We start from the raw sequence: 18,756 nt of genomic DNA, 5'->3' as shown, positions 1-18,756 counted from the left end.
TGTCTCAGAGCTGTGCTGTGGTGGACCCCAACACTGGCTTTGAGTTCAACCTTCAGCTTCTGGCCTCTGAGACTGGATACAAGACTAAGGCAAACGGAAAAGACTTCCTGGTAAGACAGCCAGCGGTGAATAACATCCACCAAATGCAGCTCTTATTGTTGATTAAATGTATTTGTGTGACGATGTGACGGTTCTGTAATTTAAGAAAATTATCCCCCATCAGGAAGAAAATTACTTACTTTTGTTCAGTAAAGGAACAGTTTCTTTTGTTTGTTGTATTGACTGATTGATTCAGCTTAGCATAGCAGTAAAGAAGCTCCAGCCAGAAGCTTGTATTGTTTGTTGTTACTGTTGATTTAACTCAACAGCCTTTGTTTTTTTGGGGGGAAATAACGTCGTTTTTCTCCTTCTGTTAACTTTTCCTCTTTTAATCATGATGTTTGAAACAACTCTCTTCCAAACTGGAACAAAAGTGAAATCCCCACTACTTGCCGCCCTGTAGGTGAATATCTGCACGGACGTGACAGAGTGTGGACAGGGCATGGCTGGCTGTGAGCTGGAGGACGGGCATCCCGTCAGCCCGGTGGGGGTGGAGAAGACCCTCCAGTACTCCACCGATGGCCTGCTCAAACTAACATACAAGGGACCCCTGGATGATCCCACAGGTACCAGCAACACAACGATCAGCAGCTGAGTGCACTGTGTGATCAGCTGTGGCAACTACACTTTGAGTTGATATAACCAGTAAGATCCTCCTGATTGGTCAGTACCAGCTTACCTGTAGGCAGAGACCTGATTCTTTCTTTTCCAAAGCACTTGTTCATAAACCAGAAAGACTCATGTCAGTATGCACTCAAATAGTACTTGGAGAAAGTGACTTTGAAGGAGAAGTGAAACTTGAATTTGTATACATAAATGTAGACTGTGAGCTATTGTGCACATTTTTCTAAACCATTTTTGGTCACAATAAGAGAACTAAGGTCCATTCAGTCCGGCGTTGATTAAATACCATTAAGGATGTAAGACTTTACGACATTCAGTATTTGATGAAGCTCGTCATGCTTTTGGTTCTTGTGTTCCTGTCAGAAACTGGAAGCTAGGCAAACTAGCGTTTGGATCAAATAAGCCTGCACAAACACAAAGGATGTAAATACAGATGTCTTAGTAAAAAATTAATTTAGATGTCAGCTGGGCTTTAAATTTGGACTTTAATTTCCTCGACTTTCCTGCACTTTCTTTCATCTTTCCAATGAAATTTTCCTTCTTCCTCAGCGACGCGAGACACCTTCACCATTAATTTCGTGTGTGATCCAAACTCTCACCCTGGTTCATTAAAACTGCTGCGTGAGGACCTGAGTTCTTTACCTGACCACGTAGTCCACGATGTCTTCTTTGAGTTCTCCACTGCCCTGGCCTGCATTCCTGCTCCGGTTGACTGCCAGATCATTGGTATGAACACGCAGACACAAAACTCTCATACGCATAGCGAAGTATGAGCGGTGAAGTAGTTTTCTGCAGATCACCTGGTTAGCTTTTGCACAACAGGTAAAACACAGCTTGTTTTGTAAAGCAGGACTCTCTTACCTGTAGATTCCCATGGTAACGAGTATGACCTGAGACACCTGATCCGTGATGGAGACGACAGCCCCTGGATAGCCATAGAAACGGATTCGGTCAAGTCACGCAGTTTTTACATCAACGTCTGCAAACCTCTCCCGACTCTGAAAGAATGTCCAGGTCAGTGTGCTCATCCATAACTAAAGCAGAACTTCTAACACCTGCTTGACTCAATGACATTGCTGACTCACTGACATTACATTAATGACATCTATGTATTGTGCTGCAGAGATATTTGCTGAACTCACGCTAACGAGCTAGCCCCAGCTCGCCCTGTCCAGTACCTTAGGCAATAGTCCAGTAGCGCCCACGTGGTGTCCAGGGACAATGAAACACTTGTAGCGGGTTTTTTTTGTTTTTCTCTCCAGTGGGTCCTTTGGGTGCTTGTGCCGTGATTGATGGAAAGAGTTCCAACCTGGGATACGTCCAGTCCAGGCCGCAGGCAGCAGAGGACGGCTCTATTAGCATCGTCTACCAGAACGGAGACCCGTGTGGTTCCACATCCCGCTACTCAACACGCATCATCCTCCAGTGTGATGACAAACCAGTGAGTATCAGAGCATTCGCTGTGACCTTTTGGTCCGAGCTGTTTTCCAGCGTTATCAGTTAGTAGCGAGGCAGCGCATGTGCTCTGTCTGTGTCCAATGGGATGCGTTCATGCACATTATTAGGTGTGGGTCACCAGTGTTGTGGCATAAGACACAAAGACTGCAGTTAAATTCTCATTCCATGAGAAGCCAGGAATTACAACCTTAACAACTAGCCCAAGACATGCAACTAACCCATAGCATCACCAATAATTTTGTGTATGTGTGTGTCTTCTTCCAGGGCTCCCCCATGTTTGACCGTCAAGATGGCTGTGAGTATGTCTTCATCTGGAGGACATCTGAGGCCTGCCCCATCAGGAAGTCTCAAGGTAACAACACGAGTCTGTGTGTGAGACCTGTGGATGTCAATATTTTAAGATTAACACTGCTGCTATTGGATAATCTTTTCAAAAATATTCAGGTAGAAGTGTCATATCATAATGAAGCTTCAGTTGAACAACAATTAAAACTTGATGAGCCTCACTTCACTAGCTTGTCCTCCCAGGTGATAACTGTCGGGTTCATGACCCCAAGAGTGGCTACGAGTTCAACCTGAACTCTCTGAAGGGTAAAGATTACCAAGCCAACAACAATAAGTACATCTACCACCTGTCGATCTGTGAGGGGCTCCAGGGAGACGTCTGTACCCGCAAAGACACCGGCGGAGAAGCTGTCTCCTCCTGCCAGGTGTATGGAACAAATCAGAAGATTGGAGGTACAGAACTGATAAAACCACCAAGACCAGCTGAATATTCTGATATCTGATTTTGGAACACCATATGTATGAATTTGTGTCCTTATTCTTGTGTTTATCCTTGTGTCCCATGTGACATGTGGGTGCAGGAATGGCAAACCAGGTTCTGAGTTATGTAGGAGACCAGCTCATCCTGAACTACACTAATGGAGAGACCTGCCATAAGATCTATCAGAGGTCCACAGAGATCTACTTCTCCTGTCACCCCGACCGTCATCCTGTGAGTTTCACGCATACACTCAAAGACAGCTGATCTCCCAGCAAATTTATTGCAAGTATATTTTTATGGTCTGTTTGCACGTGAAACGAATGGACGGATGTGAAAGGCTGCAAGTGATCGATTTGTTTGCACTGAAAACTGAAGCGCACGTCCTGGTAGATCTAAATCCTTGCCGCATCTATGTTTTTGCTAACATTCATTTAGCGTTTCTTTGTAGATAGATAGATAGATAGATACTTTATTGATCCTGAGGGAAATTCAAGATTAAATAAAAATGCAGAGCTCTCTGCGCACTGCGTGATCCTCCCACTCACTGGAAAGGTTGCGTGTCCTCTGTATAAAGCACTGAAAAGCATCTCGGCTATGTAGCGACGGCCACTAACTGTGTGCTCTGTTAATTCACTTGTTAAGGGAGTGCCCGAGTTTATCAAGGAGACTCCGGACTGTACCTACCTGTTCAGCTGGCCCACCGCTCTGGCCTGCATCCCAGTCAAAACCACCAGCTGCTCTTACAAGTAACAGTCCTCTTCCACCTCCCACATGTCACCCTCCTCTTACTGCTTGTCCTCTTATCTTCCTCTTCGTGCTTCTCTTGTAATGTTTTTCAGTAAAGTCTTCTTTTAGGTGTACTTGTACACTTCAGTCTTCTACTTCACATTTGTTTAGCTTTATACTTTTTATATTTTTCTGATATTTCTGAAGTGCTTTGTATTAATTGAAGCACACTGATTCACACACGCTTAGTGTGACAGTCAACATCCTACAGGGAAGTTTTCAAAGACGTTTTACAAAGATGTTTTTTTTATTCATCTTCTCAAGTGATTTACAGAATGCCTATTTGTTGAGTAATGGATCAGCGTTTTTTGTTGTTTTTTTACTCGTCTTTATCTGCACCAAGCATCACAGTCGCAGTATAATCCATTACTGTAAATTGTCTCTGTCTGACCAGACAACGGTGACAATGTGATGAGCAACACTTAAACATCCACAACAACACAATTCAGTTGCTGTAGCATAATTAGCTGTGCAGAAATGTGCACAGACTTTGAACACCCCCCCGTGTGTCTGTTCTGTCGTCAGTGATGATCGGGGTCACTGGTACGACCTCTCCCCTCTGGCTATGGACTCTCGGAACTGGGAGGTGGAGCCCTCAACAGACGACACGCAGAAAACATTTTACATCAACGTCTGCAGGTCGCTGGTGCAACAGGGAGGTCAGTGTGTATGCTCGTGTTCTTTGTTCATACAGCATCCTTGAAAATAAATCCAGTTAAAATTCAAATTTGACGCTGTGCTCCCCGTCCGTGACAGGTTCATGGAAGTGTCCCTCCAGTGCAGCGTCCTGTCTGAAGGTCGGAGATGAGTATATGAGTCTGGGGCAGGTGGAGTCCGGTCCCACGTGGGACAGAACTGTCCTGAAGCTGCGGTACACCAGCGGCCAAGCCTGTCCTGACGGAAGCCGCAACAGGAGCACCATCATCCGCTTCAAGTGTGACAAAGACAAAGTGGTGAGGGACCCACAGAGACTCATATATGCTATTTAGTCAAATCAAGACATGCCTTTTTTTTATGGGGCTGCTTTTCAGGGTTTGGGTTCAGCCCCTAACTCCTGAGCTCCATAAAGACATGTTTGGATGACTCACAAATGCTCTACTGCATGAATGGGCACAAATTCCCACAGAAACACTCCAACATGTTGTGGAAAGCCTTCACAGAAGAGTGGAAGCTGTTATATATACCAACTCCATATTAATGTTTATGTATTTAGAATGTGGTCTGATGGTCACATGTCCCAGTACTTTTGTCTATATAGTGTATGTTGCAGACATATCCATACAGTCTGAAGAGATCCTCCTTTACTTGACTGACTGGAGTGAGCTTTTACTGGTGCAACATTGAAAACAAAGTTAGATTTTGTTGTGGTCGAGTGAAGGAGAGAAATAAAACTCTCCTTTACTAATATTTTCAGGATGGTTATGTTCTGTATCTGGGTCTGGATACATTTTTCATTTAAATTCATATTCATATGCTGCTGTCTGTTTTTTGTTTTGTTGTTTTTGTTTATAAATCTGTCATGGATGTAATCTGCCTGATTTTCACAATGGAAAAATTCTTTATTATTTCCTTATTAGTTCCTTAGCTCCTATTTGCATCGTACTTCCTGGTCCATTTTTTGTTTTTTAAAAATGTTGTGCTCTTTTTAAAACAGTGTGGAACTCGTTTATAAATGAATCTTAAGCCTCTGCAGTTTTTTACCTTTTCTCGTGTTGAGGACACCAAGACACTGCAGGAGGTATGAGTGTTTCTTTAAGTGGTGTTAACATATGTGTCCCTGTCTCCCAACAGGACTCCAGGCCTACTCTGATCTCTTCCATTGAGGACTGTGTGTACACTTTCCTCTGGTTAACAGCCGCTGCCTGCCCTCTGAACAGCATCCAGCACGACGACTGCAAGGTCACCAATCCTGCCACAGGTCTGACATCCAAACAAATCATTTTACTGTGCCGTGATGATAGAAGCTGTCCAGGTGTAGTGTTCAAGTCAGGACAGGACAAACCTGGTCTGTCTCCTCTCCTGCAGGTTATTTGTTTGATCTCAACAGCCTGACAAAGGAAGGGGGTTACACTGTGTACGATCATCAGGACCACAGGAAGATGTTCCGCATGAACGTCTGTGGAAACGTGACCAACACCGGATGCAGCCCTGACAGCGGTACGTACATCCGTCCAGTGACCGAGTCCTCTTTCGGTTGTCGACTGAGACGCTGGCTCAGAACTAACGTCGTTCCTTCCTCATTCTGAGCTCAAACAGCAATGAGGTAACTTGTGTCTCTGTCAGTTTAATGGCACGAGTTGCAAAGTCAGCATTAAAAATTCGCTTTTTTTTTTTTTTGTTTGCTGCGATATTTTGTTTCTCAGATCAATCCTTCTCAAACTGAGGTATCGATCTGTTTAATGTTTTATAGCGTCTCATGTTTCAATTACCAGAAACTGAAAATGTGCACAAAGTTAATAAAAATAAAATCACATATTTGTTCCAAAGCCAGCACGCAACATTCCTTCAGCCAGGCTCAAAGGTCACTTGTCTACGTCAAGTGTGTGCGCATAGAAACCACATGGCAGGCAATCAGATCAGCCTTTAACTAGTCTGAGCTAAATGTTTTTGTTTTCAGACTGTGAAGCTGCAATGGAATCAGCTTTTAACTAGACAGAACTCCTCCCTGTAGTTCACTGAGTGGTCCACGTTGATTTTCAGAGGTGGTTTCACGCCTCATGGTGAAAACTCACGAGTTTACGAGCTTTAAGCTTTGAAGCAAATCCCTACGAGACGTTTCTGCTTGGAAATGTCATTTGTTTGACGAAGATGCAGGTGTTTAAACAAGATGAGGACGTCTGCATTGGGGCAGCTGTCTAAGTCCTTATTCTACCTGAGCATGAAGTCATCCCAGCTTTAACTGGAAGAGAAAACTGTCTGAAAGAGGACAGAACAACACGGGTCTTCAGCCTCCACAGCTCCTGCAGGCTGCTCAGTCACGGTTTAAAAGGTTAAAACACAAGAGCTTCCTCATAAAGATGTTTAGAATTGTTTCCTACTTATTCCAATAAACTGAATAAACTTGGGATGAATCTAATTTTCAAACCGTAACGACACGTCCAGAGAGGGAAGAATTCATTCACTTCACTCCTGGTTACTGTTTAGTCTCGATCAGATGGTTTATGTAACAGTGAGGACGTGATGGGAACAGAGGAAGACACCCAAAATTCCACTACATTAAGGGTGAATTTATACTTAATCTGTATCAGAATGCACAGTGTACTTGTCACTGAAATCTGTGAGATAAACTTAGCAACAAAAAGCTGCTGGAAGAGAATTTATTCGGCAAACTTAACAAAGAAGTGCACATTTTTTTATTCCGAACGCTTATGATCTGCCTGAAAGAACTATTTCTATTTCTATTCTATTTTATTATGTTCAGTTTTTCTATGCATGTCTTTGGCACAAACACAAAGTGCAGTTTGGTACTTAAATTGTTAAAATGTAAGTTTTTCAAATATCTGAATGCATCTTGTGTTGCAGCTGTGTGCATTAAGGATGCCCGCACTGCGGTGAGCGGCGGTCTGGTGAGCAGGAAACTCTCCTACAAGGATCACATTCTGGAGCTGACGTATGAAGGAGGAAGTCCCTGTCCAGCGAACTCCGAGCTCAGACACAGCACCGTCATCCACTTCATCTGCAGGTGCTTCCCCCTTTTATATAAAAAACAAATATATATTCTCTTTGTACAGTTTTACGTCAAGTTTATAATCACATTCTGCTTTATTTATGTTTTACACAGCATCACAGATTGTGGGGCTTGTATTGTGTAGATTCAGTGAATCAACCAAGTCATTGGCTGAGCTTTCATGTGCAGAAGACTTAATGCAATGCTGTCCTTTACTTACCTAATGAAATATATTTTGCTTCAGACATTTGCTCAGACACTTGATAATCTATTTGCAATACACCAGTAATTTATTTGTCATCTTAACAGTGAAATATATGTATGTTTTGCTTATGTTCTGAATGTTTGCTTGTACAGGCCGCCCAGCATGGGCTCAGCCCCTCCAGAACCAGTTCTCATTGACTCAGACGCTGAGACCTGCACACACTTCTTCTCTTTCCACACACCCCTGGTCTGCGAACAGCCAGTAAGTCTGAATCAGTGCCATAAATCAGAGTACAGTAAGTAAGTGTTTTTTAGTTCAAATTTTGTGAAACTTTTATGTTGTGGTAATAAATTATTCTCACCTTAACCTTAAGTTCACCAGGTCACAGCCTCATTTCAGACACCGGTTAGGGAAACACACAGTCGTGCATATGTTGTTTTGTGTGCCTTTTGTTGTGGTTATTTCGTCAACGTTGATCTTCCACATATTGAGGTGCAAAACTTTGGAGCATTCCTTCACAAAACAGGGCTAAACTGGCCATTTGGCTGAGCAAATTGAGTTTCTGTTGAGCAAAGTCTGCACAAGGCTCCTTCAGCGACTTCTAATGAAAAAGGAATGAAGCAATCAATTCTGCAGGAGACGCGTGGGATTGTCTCTGACTCACTTGTTCGAATATAAAACTCATTTGTAATCTTTCAGAAGACCAACAGAAGAAAATATTTGAAGAAAGCTTTCTGTGGCCATTGTATCGTGTAATGGGGAATGGATTTTGGCTTTCTGAAGTCTAAAAAATACTGCTTCTCTGTGTTTTATGACTCTGGTTGTAGACTCTACACAGATGTACCGCTGATGACTTTCTTTAATTTCCTTTATCTTTGCTTTTTTATAGGTGAAGTGTTCAGTCCAGAACGGCTCTGCTCTTATAGATCTGACTCCTCTGATTCATGTCAGTGGATACTACACAGCAACAGGTACGCATATCAGGTGTCTTACAATGTGCATGTCGGTGTGCGTCTTCAGTCATGTGCATCATACTGTCGCCATTAGTGACGCACGGGTTGATGCTTAACGTGTGGATCGGGCATGTTTTGGTCAACTTACAATGAAATATCACAGGTTAGGGCAGGCGCGTCAATAAGTGACAAAGCAGCGCTCCAGGTAAGATATTCAAAACTTACAGAAACACTGCCAAAGGAAGAAACCAACCCCTCTTGACTGCTGCAGTGCTGTCCAAGGTGCAGCAGGATCAGCACCTTGGACAGCACTGCTGTTGTCGATCTTGACTCAGTCCTGATCTCAGTCCTCACTCCTTTCAGTTCTGCTGATGTAAGGCATGAAGTTTGCAGGTCTGGTTGGGTCTGGCTGAATGATTAGTGCATGTTTTTGAGCTCTCAGACGGGTCAGATGCATCACTAGTTGCCATATTTCTGTTTCTACCCTCCATTTGTGTCATTTCAGATGACGCAGTGGACCAAAGTGATGACTCACCAGACTTTTACATCAACGTCTGTCAGCCTCTAAACCCCATCCCCGGGGTCACCTGTCCGCCTGGAGCTGCCGTCTGTATGGATCCTGACAATGGGCCTCCTGTGGTAAGACACTTGGAAACACTTGTTGTCTGTGGTTTGATGTCTTTTGCTGAAAGCCACAAACTGGCATAAAGATGAGCAGGTCATTTTTAGAGAATCCCTGATTTCAGTCTTTAATCGTTACAGTTTGAATAAAGCAAAACTGTGGTGGGTGCGGAGATTATTAAAACTATTCTTTTTGTTTTGTATGATGAAGATGATCCTTCTGGCCTTCTTGTCTCTTCCTCTGATTTCGCCTCCATCCTTTTCTGTCTTTAATTCTGTCCCTGTATGTCTTTCTCAGGATATTGGGAGGACCACCAGCGGCCCTGAGATCAATCCTGCAACAGGGGAAGTTTCCATCACTTACTTAAGCTCCACCAAGTGCCTGGCTGACCCTGCACACAATTACAGTTCGATCATCATCTTCACCTGCCAGAGAGGCGTGGAGCTGGTGAGTCAGTACTGTTGATGTACTCGTCTGAGGATTTATTTCTCGCCCCCGTATGTTTGACCAAAGCCTTGACCTTTAACGTCTTTATTCAGGGCTCTCCACAAATGCTGAGGCTGCAGGGATGTGTCTATTTGTTTGAGTGGGCGACTCCCTTAGTCTGTTCAGACGTCACATACACCAGTGGCTGCAAGCTCAACGACTCGCAGCTCCAGTTCACCTTTGACCTGTCGACCCTCTCTGGAGAAGTGCAGGTGAGGTCCATAAGCTTGAAGTCCCAGTGAATTTTGACACTTCAGTTGCGTTAAATCTGTTTTCCATTGGTTTGTGCTTTTTTTTCCCGCTACAGCTGCAAAAACGTTTGTCTACTAAATTTATTTACTGCCCCCCTCTGGCTTCCCAGTTAAATCTACAGTAAAGTGAAAGTTGTGTATGTTAGGTCCCAGGGATATCCAGCACGTACCGCATCAACGTCTGCAGCTCAGTGGCAGAGCCGGCCTGTAAGCAGAGCGCAGTTTGCCAGGTGTCTGGTTCTGGTTCAGACAAGTCAGCCTCTTCGTTTGGCATCAGCAAGGCCATGACGATGGACTTCAAGCACGATGAACAGGCCGTACTGATGCAGTATGGTGGAGGAGATCCCTGCCCACCAGGTACGTCTGCTCACCTTGTTGGGTGGTTAAGCAACTCAAATAATTCAGCTAAAGCTTTCCAACTCTTGTCTGATGAGTGGTGCCAAAAATGTGAGCTCGGGTTAGGTTTTCCCTCTCTCCACTAGAAACACACTGTTGTTCAAGATACCCTCATCGAAACAAATCAAACCCATAAATGCATTTAAATAAACAAATTAGCTGGATGAGAGTTAACAGAATCATTTAGGCTGATTAACAACATATACACCTGGATTAGTCAGTAAAAAAAAAATTAAGACCACAGATTAATTCCTGCTTTTAATGCATCCAAAAATGTCTAATTGGACCTTTATTCAAGGAGAAAAAGGTGGAAATTTGAGTCTGTATTTGTGAGAGATTCATTAATATTCCTGCTGAAATTTCTAGGTTGGCTTTATTATATTTTCCTGATGAGATAAGATCATACAAAAACAAGTAATTTATGTGATTTGTTTGTGTTTTCCAGTGACTAGTGAGGACGAGATGTGCGTTTTCCCCTTCACGCTCATGAAGAAGTCGTACACAGAGTGCACCACTGACGGCAGGACGGATGGCAGGAAGTGGTGTGCCACCACAGACAACTATGATGCAGACAGGAAGTGGGGATTCTGCAGTGCAGGTGACGCCAAGATGCATATATGACATTAAATCTTTACCTCCATATTTACCAGCCTGAAATATCCACTTTGACAAAATGAAATCAGGAAATACAAAACAAAAGTTAAAATAATTTGTTGTATGGCGTTTTTATACCTCGACCTGTTACTTCTCCCTTTTTCTGAAAACCATCTCTCCTTTTTCTCCTCTCTTCCAGCCTCTGGTAAACGCCAGTCGTCCATATTGTTCATCTGTGACCAGTCTAAAGGCCACGGTTCTCCTCAGCTGCTCTCAGAGACGGTAGGTTGTTCAGCCACGTTTCAGTGGCGAACCAGCGCCGTTTGTCCCCCGAGGAAGATGGAGTGTAAGCTGGTGAGCCAGCATCAGACCTTCGACCTCCGAAGCCTGTCCTCCCTCACGGAGCCGTGGAAGTTCAGCCACCGGGGAGATTCGTAAGTCTCGTTAAAGTCCTCGTTAAAATGCATAGATTCGTTTTTGTACTTACTGTTTATTTTAAGTTTTTGTGCGAATTGTCATCCCAGTTAGCTGGAGGACCAGTTGACTCCTGTCAGATTCCTCTCATGTCAAGCTGTCCACCTTCTGCTGTCATGTTAACTAGCTCAACCCATACAACTTGGATAGACCAAGTTGTATGGGTGAATTGCGGTTATTTATGCAGGATAACCTAAAGTAGTCCAGGCTGCTTTTCTTGAGTAACTGAGTTTATTCAGCTTTGGCTTTCTTTCCTGTTTGTATGTCCACAGGTACTTCATCAACCTGTGTCAGGGTATCCACGGTGGATTACCAGGTTGTCCAGAAGGAGCAACTGTGTGTCGACACTCAGCAGGAAAGACCCAGATCCTGGGCCGAGTTTATACACAGAAAATGAACTACACTGGTAGGTAACGTGTCAGTATGCCTGATATTGGACTTTTTTTGAGGGCCTACAGTATCTGCTGGAAGTTTCCAATAATCTAAGGTCACTTAGATTTCTAGTGACTCTCACAGCTGTGTGTTAGAAAAGCTCATGCTCACATTGTCAAACTGCTTCTGCAGACGGAAAGATCTCCGTCACTTACTCATCGGGAGACGATGTCTGTGGTAACGGCGTGAATGCCAAGACCGTGATCCAGCTGAGCTGTGGCTCCACTGTTGGACACCCAGCACTCATCAGGTAACACAAACTCCACTGACGAGCTCAGCTGGTTGTGAATGAAAGCTCAGATTCGTTAGAGAAAGCTTTTCAGTTGAATAACAAAGTAGATGACTACATGAGAGGAGACGAGAGCTGATGTGGAGAAAGCAGAACAGAATTATTTAACATGTTCTCAAGCCGCTTCATACACACATGCGGTCGCCTTAACCACTCAACGTGTTGCCGCACAGCATTCATTTACTCTTCAGTATGTCTGACTGCCTGTTAATCAGAGAACACAGTGTTTGTCTTTGAAGTTAAACTTTATTTGCTTACAACGTCATTTGAGGTGCGTAGCAAACTTAATGATATTCATAGTCATGAATCAGTCAGGTTGTCTGCATTCGGTGAACCTTAAAGTGTTAAATTGTCTCTTTTTATTTAAGTTTTATTTAATTACTTTACTAAACACAATATAACTTGCTTTAATTTCTCCCGTTAATGTGTTATTGATTTATTCATTTATTTGTTACGTTCGTCGTTTTCTCTCAACTAGTCAAAGTGGTCCTACAAGTTTTTAATGTGGCTTTCTCGTGTCCCGTCTGTGTGAGCAGCATTGATGAGGCATCATGTGAGTTTGTGATTGGCTGGGAGACTCGGGCGGCGTGTGTGGTGAAGCAGCGTGTGGTTGAGATGGTGAACGGGACCATTCGGGTTCCTGAGACGGGAGCCAGCCTCAGTCTGGGAGCACTCTACTTCAGGTAGCCTGACTGCACTGCGTCTTCATTCTGCTCGCAGTAAACTTTTTCCACTTGTGTTTGTTTGTTTAACCTTGTTTTTAACCCTCCCTCTCTCAGCCACCACCAGGCGTCTGGAGACATCCGTCCCAACGGCGACCGCTACATCTACCACATCCAGTTGTCCGGCATCACCAACAACTCCCTGACCAACTGCGTTGGCGCCAACATCTGCCAGGTCAAACTCAATGCGCCCTACAGACGCAGGATTGGCTCCTCCAGCAAGGCCAAGTACTACATTAAAGGTAATTTATAGCTTGGTTTGATGTCCGTTTCTATTTTCTAGAAACAAAATCAGAGATTTCGAGGGGTGGAGAGGGGTTTCTTAAACTAAACTGTAATCTCACTGGATTGGGTTCCCTATGACAGGCACAATGCAGACAAGAGTGAGCAATTGGTTATAATTATGAGTAATTGATCAAATCTGTCAAGTATCAAGTAAACTTACACACTTACAGTTCAGCACATGGAAAAATAAAGAAAAAAAAAGCTTATTATCATTTTTTAATTTAATGATTTAAACTGAGAAATCACTAAAAAGTGCTTCTCATGCTAGGAAGGCTTAGCACTAAATAGCAGTGTTTATTTTAAGGAAACCTCCCTGGAGATTATTAGCAAATTGAACAGTGTTTCCAAGCATGCCTACATGCTAACACTAACATATTTATACTGTATGTATACTCAGCGCCAATGCTAATTCTCTATCATCACATGCTCTTCCATCAGGAGGAAACCTGGATGTGATTGTTTCCTCTGAGTCAACGTGTGGGCGTGAGAAGACCAAAACGGTGTCGTCCACCATCATGTTCCACTGTAACCCCTCGGCAGGCATCGGCATCCCAGAGTTTAAGCTGGAGACGGATGAGTGCCAGTACCTGTTTGTGTGGCACACCAACGCTGTGTGTGGTCTCATGTGAGTAAACACTTGCACGCTTTAATGGCCATGAACCACCTGGATTTGAGTTTTAAGAAACGACAAACATGTGCAATAAGTCTCCCTCCTTCGTTGCCTTGCAGAACTGTTGAAGCGAAGTCATACGATGACGACGACGCTCCAGCTCTTTCCAGGCGGAGCAAGGCGGTTGGCGTGATCCTGACCGTCCTGTTGGTGGGTCTGACCGTCTGCCTGTTGGGGCTGTTGTTCCACAAGAGAGAGAGAAGGTGAAGTCAGAAGCAGAATTTGGCAGATTTTTTAAGATTTTAGCAGAACTTTTTTTTTCTTCTTCTTCTTTGTTTTTAAGCATTGCTGAAAAAATGTTATCAAATTTTCATGAAGGCCTGTTTGTCTTGTTGCACATCTCTCGTCTTCTAACAGGGAGCTGGTGATCCAGAAGGTTGCCAGCTGCTGCAGGAGAGGAAACCAAGTCTCCTATAAATATTCCAAAGTAGGTTAACCTAATGACCTAATGAATGAATTCATTTGGAATTGGTCAGTCATCTGCTATAACAGTAAGACACAGACAGGGAAGATTTTTTCTGCATAATGAGTACTTTTACTGTTTTGAATGCAGGACGTTTACTTACAGTTATGTACTTTCCTTGTGTGACGTTGGTACTTGTACTTAAATAAAGGATCTGAATACTTCTTGTCTTCAGGTCAACATGGACGAAGAAGGGGGTGAAGAGGAGATGGAGTGGCTGATGGAGGAGCTCGAAGCCCCTCCCACATCCTTTTCCTCGTCCTCCCAGCGGGGCAGGAGTAACCATGGCAACGGCCACATCACAACCAAGCCAGTGAACACGGATGGTCTGCGTTCGTTCGCGCTGGACGACCAGGACGACGACAGCGAGGACGAGGTGCTGAGCGTCCCGGGGGTGCGAGTGGTCAAATCCAGGCACTCTGCGGCCCATCGCAGTGCCTTCCTTCAGGTGAGTGTCGTCTCCCTCATCACAAGGTGTTACTGTGCCCACGCTCTGGCTCTCAAAACCTCACGGGAGTCCTTGCTTTCAGGAGGAGAGTGACGAGGACCTGGTCGGGCTGCTGGAAGAGTCAGACAGGAAGAGGAAGAGCAGCAAACCTCGCTCCTCAGGCCTTAACCACGGTAACAACACGGCAGCCAACAGGAAACGGGACGAGGACGACAGTGACGAGGACCTCCTCAGGGTGTGATGTCACTCTCCTTCCTGCTCTCCTCACCCTCCAATCTGAACTCTTCTCTCTCAGTGAATGTCTCCATAATAGCAACAACAACAATGAAATACCAACAACATATTGAAACCAGAAACCGTTCCTCTCTTTTGGGATATTTTTTATTTTTATTTTTTCTGTCGGACTGCACCTTTACTTGACCTACTCAGACTCTGTCCAGTCACTGTCTACAGACTGTCAACGTTAGCACACAGTTTCTTATTTATTGATAAGCGATTATTTAAAACATCAAATTGTCTGTCAGAATTGTTAAATGAAGTCATTTGTTTGGTGTGGTTACTGCAGTTTTGCCACCTTTATCGAATCCTGACAGATCAGCCGAGGCTCTCAGAATCCGCCCCAGAGGCACAAAAAGCATCTTTCCTAACGTGTTGGCTCTGCAGTGAGGCATGTCACTGGAAAAATATGAACGTTTTCTTGTCGTCTAGTTTTGATTTAAAGCTGTGCCATTGCTTTAGCACTTTACTGTAGCATTGATCGACTGGAGATAACACTGTCTACATGTCTCATTGCAGAATGGGAGACAACAAAAAGGAAGACTTTGGCTGCCTTTGGAGTCTTTCTCAGGGCTTTTTTTTTTTGTTAGCTGTGGTTACAGTTAGCTCAACAGTTTAGCAGAAACACGACAGTTGTGAAAGAAAAGTAACCAGTGAAGGTGTTGGCTTGTGTTGTTTCCAAAAGGGAATGAAGGCACTCATTTGTCTTCTCTGGCTGTTTACAGTTGCTATAAGAGCAGATCTTCTCTCTTTCTATCCCTTTGAAAAGAGAGCGCGATGCCTTCCCGAGGATGAATTTATGTTGCGTTTTCATCGATGAATCGTGTCCAGCGACAGATTGATTTTTGTCTTGTTTTGATCAGAGACACTGTACATAGATAATAATGTTCTATAATATGGACGTTTTGTTTGTTCGTTTGTTGTCTTCACTGGTGATTTGCTCACACATTTGTTTTTATGATTATCTTCTGTGACAAAATAGAGGTGGCCTTAAGTGTGAGTGAACCGTAGTCCAGAATGGAGGTTGAAAGTGAGGTGTAAGTTTAGATTGTGTTGGTTTGGACGTCCCCCTCCAGCCAAAGCCATATTTCTACAGCCACCGCTGGCACTAATGTAACGGAAGTTGGGAATTTTATTTTCCGCTTGCACACTCCCTTACATTAAAAGCCCAGTTTTGGTAGTCAGATCCGTGATTGTGGATGTTGCTGCGTCAAAAGTGAAATTTTAACTCGGTAAAGCCAAGTTTTTTGCATTGCCGAAATCAGCCCTTTTTAGCCAAATGCATGTAAGACAAAAGCAAGACGTGAAGCATAAATGTATCAGGAATGCAGGCAGTTGACTTACATTTAACATATTTTCTGCTTAAAAGTGAAATCAGTATTTTCAAAAGGGATGTCAAAGGATGATCAGAGAAAGCCCACACAGTATAAACGCAGAGTATTTCAAGTCTCGTCCCGCTCGTCGGCTTGTTTCTTCACTCCCAGCCAAACAAGTTGTTTTGACTTTGGTGTCTTTTTGGTTTACTGAATTAGAACTTCAGTGAATTTACAGACTCACAAACAGCTGAATGTTCACACCAGTGTAGTTTAGGGTGGTAAGGTGTCCTTCTCCCAGTTCAGAGCAGAGTTAAAGTCTACTCCATGTACCTTTAACTGAACATGATGGACTCGTCAGGGCTCTGCTGTGCCATAATTTCTCTGGCAGGCAAGCCAGTTAAAGGTGTTTGCTAATGCTGGAACAGTTATTGTCCTTATAGCTGAATCTCTCTGGTATTTTATTTCAATTAGTCATATATACTATAAAATGTCTGGAAAAAGGTGAAAAATGCCCATCATAAGTTTCCAAGGCGATGTCCAAACATCAGCCCAAAACCCAAAGATGTAGAGAAAAGTAAGTGATCCTCCAGTTGCAGAAGCTGCCAACACAGAATGTTTGACACGTGATAAATAAAGTAAACTGTCAAACCAGTTTAAATCACTACATGGGGGGAGCACGTTTTGAATCATTAACAGATTTTCTGTTGATTTGCAATCGGTACACGAGTATTTATTCCACAATGTACACTGATTATATTGTCTATGATAGGAAGACAAATGAGGGTAAATTCACTTTTGGGTTTTCTCAGTATTCAGTTCGCAGAAACTTAAGTCATTAACAAAACACATGATGTCGTCAATAAAGTCTCCCATCAATCAATAGATAAGGTTCACCATTCAGGGTATTTCTAAAGCTTTGTACACAAAATTTGGTAAATGCGTTTTTGTAAGATGCCACTTGTCCGAAAAGATGAAAAAAAAAAAACCCAAAAAGGATTAAAAAATAATAATCTTGAGCTGGTATTATCATCGAAAACATCAGTATTTTATATGGATGAGTTGGAGATGTATCCTAATAATTAACAAACAGAAACAGATCACCTTGCTCCCGTCCCTTTGCTGTGGGTACTCAGTAACTCCTGTGTTCTGATCACAAACTGAAATGTGACTTTTCAGAAGCAGTTTTTGACTGAAATTGTCAGACTCCAGAAGGTTTGATTGAAGGTTTGTTCACATCTTGCACTAAAATATCACTTACCATATAAACTGTCAAAGTAAATAGTTTGAGAGCAATTCAGTTAGTGGGTCCCAATGAAATGTCAAGAATCCATGTTTAGTATTAAAGCAGCAGAAGTTATGAAATCGACCATGTTTTTATAAGATTTAATTTTAAACCCTCTCATTCGTTCAGTACGTGGATCTCAGCAGTTGTCCCGAACGCTTTTGATTTTAAATTCCTGACCCTGTTTGAGGGCGGTTTGAACCGGGACAAAAGCAGCTACCCGTTTCTGACTCTTTGTAATCGCCTCATCTCTCCTGAGGAGACGTCATAGCGCTCCTCATTTCGGAGAGGCAGATGGTTGAGCGTGTGAAGTCCTTTTCCCATCGTCACATGAAGTCCCTGATTCTGCTGTATTTAGCACCAAAGTTTGTGTGGCTCATCTGCATGGTACTGTACTGACCCTTCTCTTTCCCGTCAAGATGTTAATGGACATTCTTGTGCTTTTTTTTTTTTATTTTTTGTCTGCACTCGAGCAGAGAACTGGGTTTGGTTGCATGAAAGCAATTCATGAGACTGAGATAACAAGGTACATTCAGGAGCAGACAAAGAAGTTCGGAGAATACGGTGACTGAAAAAGGCACAAGAAATTTCCGTGATGAATGGGTACTATGGGGGATCATTGTTTTGTTTTAGTTGGTGTAAGTTATGTTGTCTGATATGTTTTTCAGCTCTTTGCCTGTTTTCCTATTTAAAAAAAAAAATTGATGTAAAAATTGCATTATTTGAATAAATAAGATGCGCTCTTTATCACGTTTGTGACTTGATCACACACACAAAGCTGGCTGCTCCTTGGAGTGACTTGAACTTGTTTAGAAGGACTTCAGATTTTAACTTGTCTCAGAGAACATAAGACACGGCTTGTTGGCAACTATAAGGACTTCAGACTTGATTTTAACCTTTCTAACTTTTTTGAGACTGAAACTGGACTCAGACTCCTCTGGAATGGCTTGAGATTGGACTTGGACTTGTCGAGATGGACTTAAGATTTGACTTGGGTTTGTCTGGCAGGACTTGAGACTTGGACTTGTTGAATGACACAAGATTTGACTTCACTCAAATGAGAGAAATTGAATCGGACTTGTCTTTCACTACATGAGACTCGAGTTGGACTTGTTTGAATGGATGTAAGACTAGACCCTAAATGACCTCTAACGACCTGCAGACACAAGACTCATGGACTTGTCTGAAAAGA

The 18,756-nt window shown here is 43.2% G+C and overlaps 1 protein-coding gene across 1 annotated transcript in view; it reads left to right on the top strand.

Annotated features, from left to right (window-relative positions):
* Positions 1 to 18,309, top strand: part of igf2r (insulin-like growth factor 2 receptor) — a 32,870-nt gene extending 14,561 nt beyond the window's left edge. The window contains exons 21-51 of the mRNA XM_046373383.1: positions 9 to 110; positions 503 to 665; positions 1,273 to 1,449; positions 1,591 to 1,737; positions 1,986 to 2,164; positions 2,446 to 2,533; positions 2,710 to 2,919; positions 3,048 to 3,178; positions 3,590 to 3,693; positions 4,259 to 4,392; positions 4,490 to 4,686; positions 5,525 to 5,651; positions 5,759 to 5,890; positions 7,256 to 7,415; positions 7,758 to 7,866; positions 8,495 to 8,576; positions 9,064 to 9,197; positions 9,478 to 9,627; positions 9,720 to 9,878; positions 10,064 to 10,274; positions 10,759 to 10,911; positions 11,107 to 11,341; positions 11,654 to 11,787; positions 11,946 to 12,063; positions 12,639 to 12,785; positions 12,882 to 13,066; positions 13,548 to 13,734; positions 13,839 to 13,982; positions 14,137 to 14,206; positions 14,418 to 14,690; positions 14,773 to 18,309. Of these exons, the coding sequence (XP_046229339.1) occupies positions 9 to 110; positions 503 to 665; positions 1,273 to 1,449; positions 1,591 to 1,737; positions 1,986 to 2,164; positions 2,446 to 2,533; positions 2,710 to 2,919; positions 3,048 to 3,178; positions 3,590 to 3,693; positions 4,259 to 4,392; positions 4,490 to 4,686; positions 5,525 to 5,651; positions 5,759 to 5,890; positions 7,256 to 7,415; positions 7,758 to 7,866; positions 8,495 to 8,576; positions 9,064 to 9,197; positions 9,478 to 9,627; positions 9,720 to 9,878; positions 10,064 to 10,274; positions 10,759 to 10,911; positions 11,107 to 11,341; positions 11,654 to 11,787; positions 11,946 to 12,063; positions 12,639 to 12,785; positions 12,882 to 13,066; positions 13,548 to 13,734; positions 13,839 to 13,982; positions 14,137 to 14,206; positions 14,418 to 14,690; positions 14,773 to 14,931 (4,701 nt within the window). The 3' untranslated portion in view covers positions 14,932 to 18,309. The remainder of the gene's footprint in view (positions 1 to 8; positions 111 to 502; positions 666 to 1,272; positions 1,450 to 1,590; positions 1,738 to 1,985; positions 2,165 to 2,445; positions 2,534 to 2,709; positions 2,920 to 3,047; positions 3,179 to 3,589; positions 3,694 to 4,258; positions 4,393 to 4,489; positions 4,687 to 5,524; positions 5,652 to 5,758; positions 5,891 to 7,255; positions 7,416 to 7,757; positions 7,867 to 8,494; positions 8,577 to 9,063; positions 9,198 to 9,477; positions 9,628 to 9,719; positions 9,879 to 10,063; positions 10,275 to 10,758; positions 10,912 to 11,106; positions 11,342 to 11,653; positions 11,788 to 11,945; positions 12,064 to 12,638; positions 12,786 to 12,881; positions 13,067 to 13,547; positions 13,735 to 13,838; positions 13,983 to 14,136; positions 14,207 to 14,417; positions 14,691 to 14,772) is intronic.
* The last annotated feature ends 447 nt before the right edge of the window (positions 18,310 to 18,756 follow it).

This window comes from Scatophagus argus, chromosome 19 (genome assembly GCF_020382885.2).
Source record: "Scatophagus argus isolate fScaArg1 chromosome 19, fScaArg1.pri, whole genome shotgun sequence".
NCBI lineage: Eukaryota > Metazoa > Chordata > Actinopteri > Scatophagidae > Scatophagus > Scatophagus argus.
This window is presented reverse-complemented; position numbering and strand designations above follow the sequence as displayed.